This window comes from Canis lupus, chromosome 7, assembly GCF_048164855.1.
Source record: "Canis lupus baileyi chromosome 7, mCanLup2.hap1, whole genome shotgun sequence".
Lineage (NCBI taxonomy): Eukaryota > Metazoa > Chordata > Mammalia > Carnivora > Canidae > Canis > Canis lupus.
This window is the reverse complement of record NC_132844.1, coordinates 61,248,352-61,267,511: the sequence shown is the minus strand read 5'-3', so window position 1 is coordinate 61,267,511 and position 19,160 is coordinate 61,248,352. Positions and strand designations below refer to the sequence as shown.

At 46.3% G+C, this 19,160-nt stretch overlaps 1 protein-coding gene across 1 annotated transcript; it reads right to left on the bottom strand.

The window, feature by feature from the left end:
- Positions 1-265: 265 nt before the first annotated feature.
- PRPH2 (peripherin 2) lies at positions 266-17,613 on the bottom strand. The gene is made up of 3 exons (XM_072832983.1): positions 16,446-17,613; positions 5,135-5,381; positions 266-1,942 (listed from the first exon to the last, which is right to left on the bottom strand). Exons 1-3 carry the CDS (start codon positions 17,024-17,026, stop codon positions 1,730-1,732), a joined length of 1,041 nt encoding a protein of 346 aa, XP_072689084.1. The 5' UTR covers positions 17,027-17,613; the 3' UTR covers positions 266-1,729.
- Between the last annotated feature and the right edge of the window lie 1,547 nt (positions 17,614-19,160).

Genomic DNA, 19,160 nt, shown 5'->3' with positions numbered 1-19,160 from the left:
ACATATTAAAGTATTAAATGAGTTCAGCTCTGGTCTAAACTAGCAAACGTTGAGATTATTTGGATGACCTCATAATCAGTGTTGTTGCAGACGAGGTGGTGAGAGAGAGTGGTGACATCCATGCTGTTCAAACAGCTACCCTTACCAGTAGCCATGCTTCCTTTAGGGTCGGGTTCAATTTGGTTTTGATAAATACTTGCTAAAGTTGGGGATCCTGTAATAACATACTGTCGAATAGGCTAAGATAGGCACTTAACACAAGTAATTTTCACACAATATAATTTTTAATGTCTATGATACAGCTGTTAACAGCATAGTTACACGTGGCCTAGAGCAGCACTTTCATGATGGTTCTCAGTACTCCTGAGGGGAGAGAGTTACAGGACCCTCAGAGGTGGCTGACTCCCTCAGCATGTTCAATGTGGACCACTCTTTGGTCTCAAGAAGATTCAGAAGTCTAATTAAACCTGGGACCAGCGTTTGATAGTATCCAAATATCTTTGATCTGATCCTAACGCCTGGGAGAACTAGAGCCCCAGAACATGCCCCAGGCAGCACCGGAAGTCTTAAATTTTCTCCCCACTGAACACATTAGAACAGCAATGAAGTCCTCCTCTCCTTCCCGTAAAAGCTTCCCTTTTTTCGCTTTTCTGAGAGAAATTAAAAACTTCTCTTACTGTCACTAGCGCAGAAAGATGGACTGTCTCAAGGAATCTTCTTTAAATATGGAGGCATTCCAGAAATATTGCCTTGCAGGATGGGTAGCTGGGGAAAGAAACAGGAAGAAGCTCCCAGAGGATGTTTTGCCCTCCACTGTAGACAATTCATGTTGTCCATGGGGGCTGTCATGGCCACCTGTATGGGTGTTCCTGGGCCCTCCAAGAGGTGAGGCCTGGTCTCCAAAGAGTGGACTCTTGTCTAATTGTTGCTCCTCTTCCAGTAAAAGGCAACCATCTAACCCAGTGCTTCCACAGATAAGCCAAAGGAGGTTGCGTGGCACGTTAGGGGTGGGATGTTGCCAGAATATGCTAACAACCTGACTTCCTCAGCCCATAGCTCACTCCAGGCTAAGTGAGGGCATAAGAATGTGACACAGAAATAGCCTTTAACTATGTATTTGGTGAGGAAAATAATCCTGTCTTTAAGTTCGTTTGCCCCATCGTTGAAGAATTCCTCTTGTGAGCCCCCAGTGCTTTGGAGAGTGCATTCTCTTAGAAAAGTATAACATCCCCCACCTTCCACAATTATACAAATAAAATGGCTGACCTGTCAATATTGGCATTTAAAAAAAACATGACAGCATGGCCAGTAAATTTTTTTAGACTTCTGTGCTTATGCAACAAGTGATGCTTTGAATATAGAATGAAGCAACTTGGAGCTTGTAATGGCAGACTCTTAAAAGGGGAACTGCCCTCAGGTGTGTCCAGTAGTAGGTGTAGTCCAGTCCCGGGTGGAACTGAATTCATGTGCTTTTAAGAGTGATCCACTAAGAGGCCCCCTGAGTCCACCATGAGGTGGGCCTGAATAGAGGCTCATTCATTTTTAAGTCAATCATTTAACAAATGTTTGCCAAATGCTTTTAGGGATCCTAAACTTTAAATCCCACCATCAAGAAGAGTTTGTAAGATGGCTGCCCTCCTTGGGAGATTCAGATTGGATGAGGGGGGTATCCACTTTCCTGGAGTCCACTACTTTTCAGTGTCCAGGAGGGGAGGGGGCCCTGGGGCCATCAGCCAGCCTCTGGGGCCTGGCCTGCGTCTGCACCCTCAGCTTCCACCTGGTTACTCTTGCCCAACTTTTTCAAGCTCTCCAGAAAGGCCTTCCAAGTCTCCGACACGCTCTTTTCCAGAAGCCAGCCCTCGCTTTCACATTCAGGGTCTTCAGGGTTGGACACACCTTCCAGTGCTGTGTGTAGGTAGCGCAGGCCAATCGTGATGGTCACCTGGTGGGAAGAAGAGACTTAGAGCTGGTCTGGGAGAAGTAGCTGGAGGCTGGAGCTATTAGGAAGTAATAGTTGTAAGCCACCAGCCTCTTCATCCCTGGGGCCCTTCAAGTGTGGCAGGATCTGTTGAGTCTGGGTTGGTGAGGGCCTGCCCACCAGTCTGGCTTGGTGCTCAAGATAGCTGCCTCATCTCCAGCCCCATTCTCCTCTCTTTCTGGCCACCCTAAGCTTCTTTGGGTCCCATTCACACTTTCTTCCCTCTAGTCTTTACCATTTCCTGTTTGCCTAGAATATCGTTCCTCTCCACATTCACCTGTTAATTCAGCTTCAGCCTTCTTTGAGTGCTCCCTGCTGCTCATTCTCCCTCCTCTTCCTCTCAGATCTCGCTGTTCTGGGGGCATTAGTCCTACTCTCCTCTTCCTTGGGTCCCTGCCCCATTCCTAGCACAATCCTTAGCACATATTGGGTGTTGGGTAACCATTTGCTAGACAGAATTAAAATCACCCCCTCCCTTCTCAACAAGCAATATCATCATTTGTGGCTCCCTTCTACTTCTGTTGTTTTGATTAGTGTGGGGATGAGTGGGTGATTTGTTTGGATTTGTTCACCAGCAGTCACTGCATCAGTCTAAGGTGCCAAAATGCCTGGGTTCAAACACCAGCCCTGGCACTTGGCCAGCCATGTGACTAAGAAACCTAAGTTCACTCATCTGGTTTACAAATTTTCAGATGGAGTGTCTCCTGCCTCATGTGCATGCTGTGACATGTCAGTATGTGTAGAGTGCAGTAAGGTGTACAGTAAGGATGAATAGATATGTCAACTGTAACTGGTTATTAGTGTGGTAAGTACTGTTTTCACTTTTCTAATGTATTGTGTTACTCACTTGTTTCTACACAGATTCATTGTTTACTCTCTCTTATACTTCTCCTTTGATAGTACAGCAAACTCCATGAGGTGGTGAGGCCTGCTAATGGAGAATGTCCACCCCCTGATCCATCTTGTTCACTCTGTCTCCCAGCCCCTAGAACAGCACCCAGTGATGATGGGACCTCAGTAAACATCTATTGAATCAATGCTCAAGGAGCATTTTATAATTATGGTTGCAGATGACATTAGTAACTAATAGTTTTAGGTTTTAGTTACTGTCTTTTGAAAGCTTAATAAATATTTTTTTAAGATTTTATTTCTTGGGATGCCTGGGTGGCTCAGTGGTTGGGCATCTGTCTTTGGCTCAGGGTGTGATTCCAGAGTTCCAGGATCAAGTCCCTCATCGGGATCCGTGCATGGAGCTTGCTCATCCCTCTGCCTGTGTCTCTGCTTCTCTATCTGTGTGTCTCTCATGAATAAATAAAATCTTTTTTAAAAAAGACGGGGTGCATTTAAATCTTTAAAAAACAAGATTTTATTTATTTATTCATGAGAGACGCAGAGAGGCAGAGACACAGGCAGATGGAGAAGCAAGCTCCTGAAGGGAGCCCTATGCAGGACTTGACTCAATCCCAGGACCCCGGGATCATGCCCTGAGCCAAAGATAGATGCTCAACTGCTGAGCCACCCAAGCGTTCCAATAAAATATTTTTATAATGGAAAACCCCTTTTCTCCTCCAGGGAGTCCTCATGGTATGCATGCTCCCACTCTGATCCTCTTCTTTCCTGAAGGAGGCCTATTGATACATTATGAATTTTGCACTTGTTAATGTTCCTCCCCTTGGTTCTTGAGTTAGGTGTCACTTCTTAACTGGATTGTGGGGCCCAGGAGGGCAAGGCTCAGGCCAGGATCCTATTGTTAGTTCAGCTACCTTCATGCCCATCACAGAGCTCTGCCAACCAAAGTCCTCAGCTAAAAACCAGGGGTATTTACTCCGTGTTCTCAGTGAGCCAGTCCTCATCTCATGAAGTCACTAGCTTCCTGAAAAGGTGAGCAAACTGAGAGGTAGCCAGTGGAACCCCATTTTCCCACTGACTTCTGTCACCCTTTAGTCTTCTTTTCATGGGTTTTCACAACCTTCTGACTTTCTAGCAGTAAGCTTCTTGTCTGGCTCTCTACCCACTCATTCCCAAACCTCAAGGAGTCAATGACCAATAAAATGTCATTCATTTGCCTTGACATTAAAAGAAGCCCTCTCCCCCCAACCTGGCACCCTTACCCCCGGACTGTACATACAGTACCTCTAGTGTTATGTGTTAGAAGTACTCATCTCAGGTGAGGGAACAGCTATGTGTGAACTTCCATAGCACTAAGAGAGCAACTTACTTAAAGGTCACTTTCAGTGAATCTTCTCTAATGGACAAACTTTCCCCACCCAATGTTTCTGGCTTTGTACTTCCCTTGCTCTTGTTCAGCACCCAGGACAGCGCCTAGTGTCCTTAGGTGTCTAAGAACTAACTCTTCAATAAAGGAGTGAATGGCTACATCCCAAGCTCTGTACAGAGAGGAATTAAAGCTTAGAGGTAAGATCACATGAATCCACAAATAATTAGAATAACAGATAAATTGCTACCAGAGTCTCCAGAGAAGCACAAATCCAAATAGCTCCCATTTCCTAAACACAATGTACGTATTATCTCCTTTTGCCCCCTCCCCCAGGAATCCCAAAGCTAAGTGCTGTCAGCCCCTTTTAACAGGTTAAATAACTTCCCAATACCTCAAACTGAAAAAAACAAAGGCACAGGGTGAACCTCTAAAACATGCAAAGTGAAAGAACCCAGACAGAAAATGTCACATATTATAATGGCATTTATATAAAATGTCCAGAATAGATAAATCCACAAGGACAGAGCACAGATTAATAGTTGCCAGGGACTGGGAAGAAAGAAGTCGGGAGTATGCTGCTTAATGGGTATGAGCTTCTCTTTGGGAGTGATAGAAATCTTTTAGAACTATGTAGATGTGGTGGTTGCACAAAATTGTGAATATACTAACTGCCAATGAATTGCTCACCTTAAAATGGTTAGTTTTATGTTCTATGAATTTCACCTCAATAAATTATTTTTTGAGTGACAGGAAATAAATAAAAAATAGTGGAGGTGTTAGGGTTCAAACTTAGGCCTGTCTGACCCACAACTAAGCTGAGGACTGGTTTGGAGGAGAGAGACAGCACTCTCTTGTGCTTGTCTCAAGTCCCACCCATTAATTAAATCTAAAAGGGGCAGGTGAATCCCTCTTCCCTCCCCCCACCTGGCCCAACCTACCTCAAAGAGCCAGACAAGTAGTGTGACAGCACCCATGGAGTTCATGAGGCTGCTGTAGTAGCTCAGCAGGGCAGCCCTGCAGCCATTCACCCACAAGTTGAGCTCCTCTGTCTGGTGGTCATAGCTGTAGTGCGCCGAATTGTTAGTGAGCTGGTACTGAATGCAGGGCCGTGGAGAACTGGGGTTGCAGCAGCTGAAGGGAACACCATCCACCAGGTATCGCCCATCCACATTGCTCTTGATGCGACTAAAGGAGAAAGATGGCTTGAGAGGGGCTCCTTGGATTCCTCACCAGGGGCCAGTTCCCCCCAACCCTTGCCTCTGAAAAGCGATAATATTCGTATATTCATTCATTCATTCATTCATTCTTGGTAAGTATTTGTTGTGCACTTACTATGTGCCAGCCACTGTTGTAGGAGCTGAAGATGGAGAAATGACCCTAGAGAACCAATGTTCCTGCCTTCCTAGAGCTTATATCCTTGAGGGCTGAGACAGATGATAAACCAAGAAGCAAGTCAGTAAGGAATATAGAAATTCATCCGGCCACCCTGTATACTGCCAGGCCCTGGCATGCAATGATTTCTTGGAACCATGTCAGGCTGGTAGGAAGAGGAGCAAGACAGGTGGTGACTGGGACAAGACTACCTAGCATTCATGACCAACAGCCTTTAACCCCCGGCCCCCTCTCCAACCTTCTGTCTCCCAATAATAAGTCACTAGAGATCAAAGCCCCCTCTGGCCAGACCAGTTCTATTCAGTAGATGTTTCCAGAAGTCCTGCTCTGGCCCAGGGCCTGTGTGGGGGCAGGGAATGAGACTGGAAACAGTTACCATCCTTGTCCTTAGCTTGCTGGCTGACCACAGTGAACTCTGCCCCTCGCCCGCTGGGATCTCCTTACTCACCTGAAGGATGCAGCCCACATTATTTTTGCACTTCCATATTTACTGACATATTTGGTTAGGGCACACCATACATTTATATGGGTTGAGAATTCAAAAGGGGCAGACATCTTTACAGTGAAAGCTCTCCCCATCCTTATCAGGCAACTGGCTATGTCCTACCTGACCTGAGTGAGGTTACCCCAGTGTCTTTATGTGCCAGAATCCATTAAGCTGCACACTTAAGATTTGTGCACCTGAGTATATGCATGTTATCTTGAGTAAAAAGTTTTTTTAAGTTGCACATGAACAATGAATTACATCATAGCAGCATACTTTTACAACAGAAGAATAGAAAGCATGTAATTATTTAAAATATAAATTATAATTCCACCTTTGGGTATTCAAAAAAAATAAGAACATTAACTCAAGGGGCACCTGGCTGGCTCAGTAAGTGAAGCATGCGACTCTTGATCTAGGGTTGTGAGTTCAAGCCCCTCATTGAGTGTAGAAATTATTTAAAAATAAAATCTTGAAAGAAGAAAACATTAAGTTGAAAAGATAAATACATCCCTGTGTTCTTTGCAGCATTATTTATAAAAACCAAGACATGGAAATAACTTAAGTGTCCATCAATGGGTGAATGGGTAAAGAAACTTTGAAACACACACACAATGGAATATTTTTCAGCTATTAAAAAAAAGAAATCTTATAATCTTTAAAAGAAATCTATATAAAAAAAGAAATCTTGCTATTTACAACAACATGGATGGACCTTGAGAACATTATTCTAAGTGAAATAATAAAGATAAAAACCATATGATCTCACTTATATGTTGAATCTAAAAACAAACAAGCCAAAAACCAGGTTTATAGGTACAGAGAAAGTTTGGTGGTTGCCAGAGGCAGGTATGGGAGGTGGGCAAAAAGGGTGAAGGTGACCAAAGTACAAGTTTCCAGTTATAAATAAGTTCTGGGGATGTAATATACAGCATGGTGACTACCGTGAATAATGCTGTGTTGCCTATTCGAAAGCTGCCAAGAGAGTAAATCTTAAAGTTTCTTATGGCAAGAAAAAAAATTCTGTAACTATCAAGGTGATGGATGCTAACTAGATTTACTGTGGTGATCATTTTCCATTTTATGCAAATAAAAAATAACTTGTTGTATCCTGAAACTAATACAATGTTGCATGTCAACTATACCTCAATAACAAACAAATAACAGAAATTGTTTTCAACAATGTTAACTGAAATGGAATTTCAGTGTTTCACTTCTAAATGTCCATGTTTAGTCTCCTACTCATTCTTGTCCCTTGGCCTCCAGGTCCCCCCAGCTCTAGCCAACTGTCTATCCTTCTAAGCAACACATGACAAGCAAACACAGAATCTGCAAATGTTCTTATTTTTTCTGGTTTTTATCCAATGGTAATGTACTGTCTTGAACCCTTCTTTTTTCCCTTAGCAATATCTTAGAGATTTTTTTTATGTCTACTAGTGAAAAGTGTTTTCCAGGGTTTTAATGAGCTACATGGTATCACCATTGTATAGATGGTCAATGGGGTACTAGTCAGTTCCCTACTGATGGATATTTAGGGTTTTCCCAGTCTCCTAGGTATTGTGAATATATCTAGAAAGTCAATTCCTAGAGGAGGCATTTTCATTTCCATTTTTCTCATTATGAATGAAGTTGAGTATTTCTGATATGTCGAAGGGTCATTTGTGGTTCCTTTTCTGTGAACTGTCTGTTGATGAGTATGATTAAGATTTTAGGAATGTTCTGCACGATGTGGCCTCCTTGGTTCCAGAACAATCCTAGCCTGGGTTATGGTGACCATATTTCCATACGCCCTGCAGTCCCTGACCTCTACTTCCTGGGCAGGACCCTTGCCCAGAGAATGGGTGATCTGGGTGTACAAGGGATTCAGGACAGTGATAAGAGCAGAACCACCTGAACTTACTCCCAGTCCATTCCTCTGAACAAATTCCTTACCCTCTCTGGCCCTCAGCTTCCTCATCTGTAAAATGGAGTTGACATGAAGATCATATGAAGGGATGTGTGTAAAAAGTCATAGAAGAGTGGCTGGTACCAGAAAGTGTGCAGTAAGTGTGGATTCATGGCCAAGCCTGGATGGGGTGGTGGAGCAAGAGCCTTCACATGTGCTCTGTGTGCTCTCAGGGAACGGCTGTGACAATGGAACAGACCACTCAGCCCCACTGGGGAACAGTGACTGTGAGCAGGTGGCAGGATTTCTGCCAACTGTGAAGAAGAGGCTGTGAGAGCCTTCTGTGAGAACAGCAACCATGTCCGTGAGGGCAGAGCTCACCACTGGCCTGAGGCAGGCTCTATTAGACATTTGTCACTGACTGAAGTGGTTGCTAATGAAATTCTTGCTTGGGGACGCCTGGGTGGCTCAGCGGTTGAGCATCTGTCTACCTTCGGCCCAGGGCGTGATCCTGGAGTCTCAGGATCGAGTCCCACATCGGGATCCCTGCGTGGAGCCTGCTTCTCCCTCTGCCTGTGTCTCTGCCTCTCTCTGTGTGTCTCTAATGAATAATAAAATCTTTTTTAAAAAATGCTTGCTTGAGCCAAACTGAGTGCACTGAGCACAGTGGGAACAGAAACCACTCTGCTCTCCCCCTACAGCCCCTAGCTCAGCACCCAGTGGTGGAGCCCTGGGTGGTCCAAGACAAGAGGACTGAAGCAGAAGGGCCATCAGTTTGGGGTTCCTGTCCCCTTCTTGAGAGGCCAGCAGTCCCTGTACAACTGAACAGACAATAGTCTCCAACCCCCATGACCAACCCTAGCATGCCTCATGAGGCTGGGGGTCTCTGAGTTCAAATACTGTCTGTCCCCTTCCTGACCTGCAGGCTGTCCCTTGAGCCCGCTCCTAATAGCACAACATCCTAGGTGGGCCGTTCGCAATGTCCCATAAGAAGAGTGGGTATAGTAGAGGGAGCTAGCCTCTGAGACCCACATCTGCATTTCTGATCTGTGGACCTTCATCCTCTGAGCCTGTGTGAGGTGGGGATTACCACCTCCCCATCTTGGGAGCTGTGGGAGCTGTAAATGAAACAAGGTGCAGAATGCACCACCTAGGCAGACCCTTGCAATCCACCAGATTGTTCTACAGAGGAAGAAGTGTTGCCCAAGCAGGGCAGTGCCTCACCCAAAGCCAAACAGGAAGTGGAGAACCAGGCCAACAGCAGTTGCCCACTCCTGTCCTCAGAGCTTCTTCAGAGTCTCTCAGGTCCTTCCTGTCTGTTGGCTTTTCTTCTTAAGTTTCCTGGGAAAGCATGCTCTCCTCCCTTGTTCCCTGTCCCAGAAACCCTTTCCTGTCCACCATTCTGTCTTCGTATGCACTCTCCAGGTGTCTTAAGCTGGGGTAAAGCCTACAGACCTGCCTCATACATAATACATGTGTGTCTGAAGTGAAGGTGAGGCCTACAGATGTGTGGGCTGTGGCCAGTATAGGCTCTGAGCTACCCTCACTCTGCAGGCTGGCCTTCTCGAGAGCCCTTATCTTCCCACCTCAGCTAGCTCACTCCTGCAAGTGGAGAAGTCACCTTTTGCTAGCCTCCTTAGGGCAAAGCTGTGTCTCCCCTCAGACTGGGGCTCCCTGGGGGCAGGACTCTGTCTCCCCTCAGACTGGGGCTCCCTGAGGCAGGGCTGTGTCTCCCCTCAGACTGGGGCTCCCTGAGGCCAGGGCTGTGTCTCCTCCCTCAGACTGGGGCTCCCTAAGGGCAGGGCTGTGTCTCCCCTCAGACTGGGGCTCCCTGAGGGCAGGGCTGTGTCTCCCCTCAGACTGGGGCTCCCTGGGGGCAAGGCTGTCTCCCCTCAGACTGGGGCTCCCTGAGGGCAGGGCTGTGTCTCCCCTCAGACTGGGGCTCCCTGAAGGCAGGGCTGTGTCTCCCCCCACACTGGGACTCCCTGAGGGCAGGGCTGTGTCTCCCCCTCAGACTGGGGCTCCCTGAGGGCGGGGCTGTATCTCCCCTTTTTGCCTTCCCTCACCACCTGCAGTACTTTATGTCCAATAACTACTCAAAAAAGAAATCTTCAAGGACATACTAGTACTGCACTGCTATATACCAAGTGCTCTATGTGTATTAATTCCGTTTACTCTCCCACACCCCTATCATGTCATTTCTCAGATGAGAAAACGGAGTCTGACAGAGGTCAAGTGAATTGCCAAGGTTCCGCAAGTGTCACTCAGCTACCATTCCAGTTGGTGATTGAGGACTCATTATCAGTTACACTCCTGCCTCTCCCATTCCCCTCCACTGTTCATTTCCATATGGCTCTCCTTGTTGATTTATTGATTTATCTCCTAAACTATGTTGGTTTTTTCAGGAAAACTCTGACAGGATGATTTTCCCAAGTCATATATGACTTGGCTATGAAAGAGTATGCTAGAAAACAGATCTTACCTTAATCAAGACCCTTACAAGCCCTGGTGAGCCCTGAGCAGAGCAAGATTTGTAGCCTGGGAAATACTCTGATATAAATAGCCAGCTCACCACCTAAGGAGCTCTCCTCTCCTGGCTTTGTCTTAAGAGGGTGAGTGGGGCCTTAATCTGTGGTTGGAACTAAGATAAGCACTAAGTAAACAAGATGATGCTTCTAGAGGAGAGGGGGAGCTATTTCCAGAGATATAGGACCCCAACAGACCCCAGGCTGGGGGCCCAGAGAAGTCCCAGCCTCCATCAAGCCTGGCCTGCCTCCCTCATGCTGTCCTGGGCCTTGTCCTCAGGAAGCTCCAGTCTGAGGAGGAGAAACCACACAGCCTTTAAGAAGCCCCAGTCTGAGTGGGGAGAGATTTCAGGGAGCCCCAGTCTGAGGGGAGAGACACAGCACTGCCTCAGGGAGCCCCAGACTGAGCGGGGAGATATAGGCCTGCCCTCAGGGAGCTCGTAGCCAAGATCTAGTCTTCTTGAGATATCTGTGAATTGCTCAGAAAGAATGAACAGAAGCATGTAGCCTGTGGGTTCCCTGCGTGGGATGGGAAGTGAGAGAGCTTGGTGCTAGGCTCTCTTTCAGGCTGAAGGCTCCAGGCCAAGCACTCCTGGCTAACAGTTCCTGGCGCCAAGGTGTCTCACAAGACACTAAAGTTCTGGTCATCATGAAAGCAGAGGGAAGCTTTAAAGGAATTGTTATAAGTTGGCTGAAGACTTCATGTCCTTCCTTATATGATACTTTAAGATACACACAGGGCACCCTAGGAGTGTTCTTGCCAAAACTAAACCCAAATCCAAGCACACTTCAGCTCTAACTACTGGCTTATGGGAAAATACAGGGGACAGAAAAACAAGTTAGATGACACCACTTGGCTGCAATTGCCCAATTGAGAATGTGAGGAATTCTTCAGGACAAATGACCCAGTTCCTTCAATACACACATGGCATGACAGTAACTGTTACAAAGTAAAAGAGACAAAAGCAATCAAAGAACCAAATGCAAAGTGTGGGCTTGGCTTGGATCCTGATTTGAACAAACTAACTGTAAAAGATAGTTTGAGACAATCCGAGACAATTAAACAAACTAGATATTAGATGATCTTGCTGCTAGTTTTGTTGGGTATGATTACTATTGTGTTTATGTCAAACAAAAGGAAAAAGGCAAAAAACAAATCCTATGTACCTGTTAGAAATGCCTCCTAAAGAGACACCTGTGTGGCTCAGTGGTTGAGCATCTGCCTCTGGCTCAGGTCATGATCCTGGGGTCCTAGGATTGAGTCCTACATCAGGCTCCATGCAGGGAGCCTACCTCTCCCTCTGCCTATGTCTCTGCCTCTCTCTGTGTGTCTCTCATGAATAAATAAATAAAAATGTTTTTTTAAAAAAGAGAAAAAAGAAATGCCTCTTAAAGTATTTACAGGTAAAAGAAAATGATGCCTGGGATTTGCTTTAAGATACTCAGAGAGGATAATGTGTGTTTGAGAGGGTGGTATAGATGAAACAAGAGAGTGAAAATGTGGATATTTGTTGAAGCTAGGAGAGGTATACATGGAAAGTCATTATAACCTCTCTACTTATGTGAGTACTTGAAATTTTCCATAACAAAAGTTGGAACTGCAATAGAATAAAAGAAGCACTGGTTGATGGGGCAGCCCAAGTGGCGCAGCGGTTTAGCGCCACCTGCAGCCCAGGGCGTGATCCTGGAGAACTGGGATCGAGTCCCACGTCGGGCTCCCTGAGTGGAGCCTGCTTCTCCCTCTGCCTGTGTTTCTGCTCCTCTCTCTGTGTCTCTCATGAATGAATAAATAAAATCTTAAAAAAAAAAAAAAGCAGCACTGGTTGAGAACTACAAATCTATGTCCCAATAATTTGCTCTGAAGAGTGTCGCTGAAGGAGGCAGCATGTGTAGCCTCTGCTCCTCCCTCTGAAGGCCTCCTCCAGTTATAATGGAGCATGTTGGGCAGCCCGGGTGGCTCATTGGTTTAGCATCACCCTCAGCCCAGGGCCTGATCCTGGAGACCCAGAATGGAGTCCCACATCAGGCTCCCAGCATGGAGCCTGCTTCTCCCTCTGCCTGTGTCTCTGCCTCTGTGTGTGTGTGTGTGTGTGTGTGTGTGTGTGTGTGTGTGTGTCGTGAATAAATAAATAAAATATTTTTTTAAAAATGGAGCATGTCTCCTTGCCCCAGGAGCACCAGGCCAGCGCCAGTGAGAAGGTAAACACAGAAGGTAGAGCAGAGCCCAGCCTTGTTTGCCACAGGCTCAGGGAGCCTAGATGGCGCCTCTGGTGTCTGTGAGGCCACCTCTCAATTTTCTGAAGAACTGGAATCCAGTCATAATCCACAGAAGTTTCTCAAGCGTAGGTCATCTCTGCCCACACCTGCCAGGTGTGGATAACATGGCAGACAAGAAGACGGAGAAAGACAAGATGAGAGAGGACAATGAGTCGCCACCCTCAAAGGGACCTGGATGATTCAAAGTTTCAGTCAGGGCAAGAATTCACTTACCACTGAAGCTGTACAAGGTGACTTTCACATCACTGGAAAGCTGGGCAGGAGAGTGGAAGGAGCACAATTACAATGAGACTCCATACAATGGGATATAATCTGTCCATGAAAAGGAAGGACATTATAACAAATGTGGCAACGTGCTTGAACTTGGAAAACATTATGCTAAGTCAAGGAAGCCAGGTCCCAAAGGACCAATATTATATGATTTCATCCAAATGAGATGTCCAGAAGAGGGAGGAATATAGAGACAGAGAGGAGACTCGTGGTTCCTTAGAGCCAGGCCATGGAGGCTAGGGAGTGAAAGCCAGAGAGTACAGGGTGTCCCTGACTCATGATGAAAATGTTCTAAAGTGGGCTATGGTATTGCCTGGGTAGCACACTCTGTGAACATGCCAAAAACCATTGAACTGTCCACTTTAAATGGGTGAGTTATAAGAAATGTGAGTTCTCTCAATAAGTCTGTTTTTTTAAAAATTGACCCCCACTTCTTGCTAACCTGAAGCTCAGATCTCTCATCTATAAAATAGCAATAACAACACCTAAAAAAAATCACAACCCCCCAGGGAGGGATTTTGTGCAGAATAAATGTGAGACCTGGCAACACAGTGATGGGCCAGACTAGGGGTGGGGTGTGGCCAGCAGGCTGTGTGCTTGGGATGGCTGGGGTAGGGTGAGCAAGGAGATTCTAAGCTCTTATAAAAATCTTCAGTTGATGGGGCGCCTGGTTAGCTCAGTCAGGTAGCTCAGTCACCTAGCTTAGTCAGTTAGGTGTCTGCTTTTGGCTCTGTCTCATGAATAAATAAATAAAATCTTTAAAAAAAGATTGATTGATTAATTGATTTATGAGGGACACAAGAAAGGCAGAGACACAGGAAGAGGGAGAAGCAGGCTCCCTATGGGGAGCCAATGTGGGACTCGATCCCAGGACCCTGGGATCACAAATTGAGCGGAAGGCTGATGCTCAACCACTGAGCCCCCCAGGTGTCCCAATAAGTGTAAAAAAAAAAAAATCCATACTCCAACCAGCTCACTGCTCCTGGGATCACTCCCAGAGTCGTCAAGTTCAAGGAGAACACTGAGACCCACTCCAGACTTTTGCTGGCTCCTGTGAACTTGGTGATGAGGAAAAAGAGAAAAAGGTGAAGAATTCCTTTAAAAAAAAATCTTGTTGGAAGATGATGTTGCTCCCTGGCCCTGCCCTCCTGCCCAGCCCCATCTGCTTCTTTCTGCTTCTGCTGCCTCCAGATCCTCGCCTTGAGGGTGCTACTGAGGAAAGCCCCAAAAAGTTAAATGCTTACCACTTCTCAGTACCTGGCTCTCAAAAAAATAAATACACTTTAGACTGTTGAGAGGACGATTTGCAGGGACCAGCTTTGTCAGGTAAACTTAATAATCCTCCTAAGTAAAGCAGTCACAATAAGAAAAAATTTGAGCATCCGGAATGGGAGAAAGTGCCAGCCCACATTCTCACATTCATCTCTTTGTTCCTTCTTTCCACCAGCAGATGAGGGCAAATCCAGCCCCACACTGAGAAACCTCCCCTGGCTCACAGGCGTTGTCCACTGGTCATTAACGTGAGAATGTTAATGGAGTGTGACCAGCACAGGAGTGTGACCTCACAGGAGGTTTGGGGAAGAGAAAGGCATTTCAGTTCCACCACTGTGTCTGGAGACCAGCTTTGTGGAAAGTTACAGCCTATAGATACATTGTTTACCTGGAAACTTAGCCTAAGAGAAGAGACAGAGACTCTTCTCTTAGGGTAAGAGAGAGACAGAGATATAGAACAACTTGGAGAATTTCTCTATTCTGGGACAAAAGGAGATTTGGGAATAATTACAGAGAGATTTTGTAAGTCCCTCCAGTGACCAACTCTGTGCAGAAGGCAATCAAGGAAAATGACAGGAAAAAGTGAAAGCCCTTTCTTATTTGCTCACAAAAGCTGTTTCAGCTTCTCCTCCTCTCCCACCCCTATCCCCAGGAATTCTGCTTGTCCCTCCTGCGGACAACTTGTGTAAGTCATGCCACCTGTGCTGTCCCTGCAAGACCCATCACCTAGGAAGGGCAAAGCGGTTTACTAGCCTCTCCTTGACTAGGGATTTGTAGCAGTAATCCCCATCCACGGAGAAAATAGAATCCCAAGCAGTGACCTTCAATCTGACTTCTCTTCCATCTGAGGTGCAGTTAAGCTAGCCATCTGGGGTTCATGGGTGTTGTCTGGGCTTCAGCCGGGCCCTGCTGCCAGCATGCCCAACACCCCGCGTGCAAGTCCCCTTGGACTCACCAGCCTTACTCAGGACAACCCTGGGTGAACATCTGACTCCTGGATGAATAGCTGACCCCTTGCCTCAGCCAGGAAGTGGGTTGGATAGGATGGAAAGAAGTGAGGATGAGTCACCGGCTCAGGGAAAGCTGTCCTTTCTATGGAAAATGACTTGAAACCCATAATAGTGGGTCTTTTGAGAAGAGCAGCGTGCTGGAGTCAGCCACTGTTACCTCTACCTCTCGCTCACCAGTACCTCCCTACGTTGCACCTCAGGATTTTATTTTTCTTTCTTTTTTTTTTTTTAAAGATCATTTATTTATTAAAGACAGAGAGAGAGGCAGAGACACAGGCAGAAGGAGAAGCAGGCTCCCTGCAGGGAGCCCAATGCAGGACTGGATCCCGGGTCTCCAGGATCACGCCCTGGGCTGGAGGCAGATGCTCAACTGCTGGGCCACCCGGGGATCCCCCAGGATTTTATTTTTCTACAAACCGCAAATACTTTAGAAACTTTATGATGTCACACTATCTTGATTCAAGGAGAAAACACCAACAGGCATCTTAATGGGCACCTGCTGTATGCCAGGCTCTAGACAGAGCTAGGAGTGACCCCCAAGATTACCTATTCCAGTGCCTTCATTTAAAAGATGGGCAAGCAAGAGACCAGAGTGGCAAGTGACTTACCCAAGGTTACAAGCTGATATCCAACACAGCCAAAACTATAGCCTAGACCTCCTGACTTCCCTGTCCTCTGCTCTTTCCACCACCCCCAAGGACATACACCTTGGGAACGGTTGCTCGATGTCAGAAGGTTGGAAAACAAGGGAACTAACCAGGAAATTTAAGCTTCTGGGACCAAATGCAGAAACCTGGAGTGAATGAGACAAATAGCCAAATAACATCTCAGTGCTGGTGATCTCTGAATGCCCCATCCCTACCATATGAAGCAGGCACACCTCCCTTCCTGGGTCTTCCTCCCTGGAGACTCCTAACCAAGCAACTTCTATAACTTGACACCTTCCTCCCGGACATTCCTTAGCCAGACATTAGGTGGAGCATATGATATCGCCATCTCTACAGGTCAAGAATATTAGCATATTAGCAATTAATTTTATATGGACCAGCTGAATCCAGCCACACACACACAGTGTTAAGTTGTGCACACTGAGCACCCGGTGGGCCTCTGACCCCAGGGCTGGAGACCACTCACTCTTTGACTTCTTTGGAGGAAAAGTCCAGGTAGCGATTGCTGATCCACTGAATCTCAAACCAATCTCGAAAGCCATTGTTGCCACAGCATCTGAACTCAATCTGCAGCATGTCGATGGTCTTCTTCATGAAACACCTGCCCGGGGTATCTGTGTCTCGGTAGTACTTCATGCCGTTCTTGAGCCCGTGGGCCAGGGTGCTCTCCAGTGAGCCCCGCATCAGGAAGCAGCAGAGGGTCACCAGGAAGAGGGCAATGTTGAAGAGGACACAGACAGCCAGGTACGGCTTCAGCCAGGGCTTCCACTTGGCGTACTTGGCGGGGTCCAGGGCATCGTAGCAGATCTTGCCAGCCAGAGAGTTGAAGACACAGGACAGCACCCCCATCACTATCAAGGAGTTGGGCACAAAATGGCTCTCTGAATTATTCATCACATCGCTCCTCTTCCGCAGCTCGATCTTAAGGAACAGCCCTAGGCTGAAGATGACGATGCCAGCCAACACGGAGAGCCAGTTCATGAGCCAGAGCCCTTGGGCCAACTTCACCCGCTTCTTCTGGTCAAATTTGACTTTGAGCAGCGCCATTCTCGCCGAGCGCAGTGCAGGCAGCTTCCCAGCTCGGCTCCCACTCCTGACTGCAGTGAGCCCGGGGGCCTGAACGCTCAGGGCTCTGGGCAGGGAGCAGACGGCCCACGCTGCAGGGAGCTGCCCTGGGAGCTGCCCATGTTGGGCCCCTTAGCCTGGGACCCCCGTTAACCTTGCAGCGGGAGCAGGGGCCTCAGAGTCGCAGCTCATGAAGGGGCCAGGTCTCCGCGATGTTTCTGCAGCTTCCTTCCCAGCCAGGCAGGCAGAGCCTGAACGCAGCAGATTAAAAGTGGGGTCCACAGGGCATCTCGCTAATCTCTTTAGCCAGGTTCATCCCATTAGAGAAAGCTGTGCCGGTTTCAGAACACGGCCAAGAGAAGCCTAAATGGACACACTGCAGCAGAGAGCTCTGGGTTCAGCTTGAAAAATGAGAGACAGGGATCCCTGGGTGGCGCGACGGTTTGGCGCCTGCCTTTGGCCCAGGGCGTGATCCTGGAGACACGGGATCGAATCCCACATCGGGCTCCCGGTGCATGGAGCCTGCTTCTCCCTCTGCCTGTGTCTCTGCCTCTCTCTCTTTCTCTCTGCGTGACTATCATAAATAAATAAAAATTAAAAAAAAAAAAATGAGAGACAAAACGCAAGACTGACCAAGGGAATGGGCTCTGCCTAAGGTCTGGCTCAGGTCACATGTCTCCCCAGAGGCCCGTTTCCAGGCCAAACTCCTTCAAATTTAAAAATTTCTATGGGACAAAAAACATTATTATCCAAGCTGAAAAAAGAAATGACATATTGTGGGAAAACATTAACAACATGTAAAAAAAAAAATCAGTAAGCATTTTTGAAAGCTCCCACAACCCCACAATCAAAAGAAAGATAACAATTGACTAGAAAAACAGTAAAAGGGCAGCCGTGGTGGCCCAGTGGTTTAGCCCCTTCACCCCGGGGTGTGATCCTGGAGACCCGGTATCGAGTGAGTCCCATGTCGGGCTCCCTGCATGGAGCCTGCTTCTCCCTCTGCCTGTGTCTCTGCCTCTCTCTCTCTCTCTCTCTCTCTCTGTGTGTGTGTGTGTCTCTCATGAATAAATAAATAAAATCTTAAAAAAATAAAAAGAAAAACAATAAAAGACAGGAACAGGTGATTTATAATAGGCAAACTTGGAAAGTCCAATCTGGAAAAGATGCTCAATCTCAGTAGAACACAGGGAAAGACAATTAAGATAATAATAAAAGATCAAATTGGATGCATCAGATTAAACATCTGTCAAAATTCTGTCACCAAACAGCATAAACAGAGATAGTAGATAAGGACTCTGTAAATTTTTTACGTTTAAAATTAACAGATTTTTTCTTTTTTTCTCTTAAGATTTATTTATTCATGAGAGACACAGAGACAGAGAGGCAGAGACAAAGGCAGAGGGAGAAGCAGGCTCCCACAGGGAGCCCGGTGTAGGACTTGATCCCAGGACCCCAGGGTCACGACCTGAGCCAGAGGCAGATGCTCAACTACTGAGCCACCCACGCGTCCCAGCAGATTTTATTTCTTAAAGCAGTTCTAGGTTTACAAAAAAAAAAAAAAAAAAGAGCAGAAAGTACAGAGTTTCCATATACTCCTTTCTCACAACCAGTTTTCCTCACAATTACCATCTTGTGTCTGTTGTGGTACATTTGTTACAACTGATGAACAAATATTGGTGGTATTATTATTATTATTATTATTATTATTATTATTTATTATAAACTAAAGCCCATAGTTTACATTAGAGTTCACTTGTGTTGTACCTTCTGTGGGCTTTGCCAAATGCACAATGTCATGCATTCACTATTATCAGGTCATACAGAATCATACAGGATACTTTCACTGCTCTTAACAATCCCTATGTTTCATCTATTGATTCCTCCTTCCCTCCCTGCCCAACCCCAGGGCAACCAAGCTCTACAGTTTTACCTTTTCCAGAATGTCATGTAATTGGAATCATAGTCTTTTCAGACTGGTTTATTTCCCTTGGGAATGTGCACTTGGTATTTCTCCACACCTTTTTGTGACTTGTAGCTCATTTCTATTTATTGCTAAATAATAATTCCATTAATATGGATGTACCATGGTTTATTTATCAATTCACCAATTAAATGG

Excerpts from the sequence above, each read along its gene's own strand:
- PRPH2 (XM_072832983.1), bottom strand. The coding sequence starts at position 17,026 with ATGGCGCTGCTCAAAGTCAAATTTGACCAGAAGAAGCGGGTGAAGTTG. Across the intron at positions 5,382-16,445 it reads TCCTCCAAAGAAGTCAAAGA|TCGCATCAAGAGCAATGTGG; the intron begins GTGAGTGGTCTC and ends TTTCTCCTTTAG. Across the intron at positions 1,943-5,134 it reads TACTTGTCTGGCTCTTTGAG|GTGACCATCACGATTGGCCT; the intron begins GTAGGTTGGGCC and ends TCTTCCCACCAG.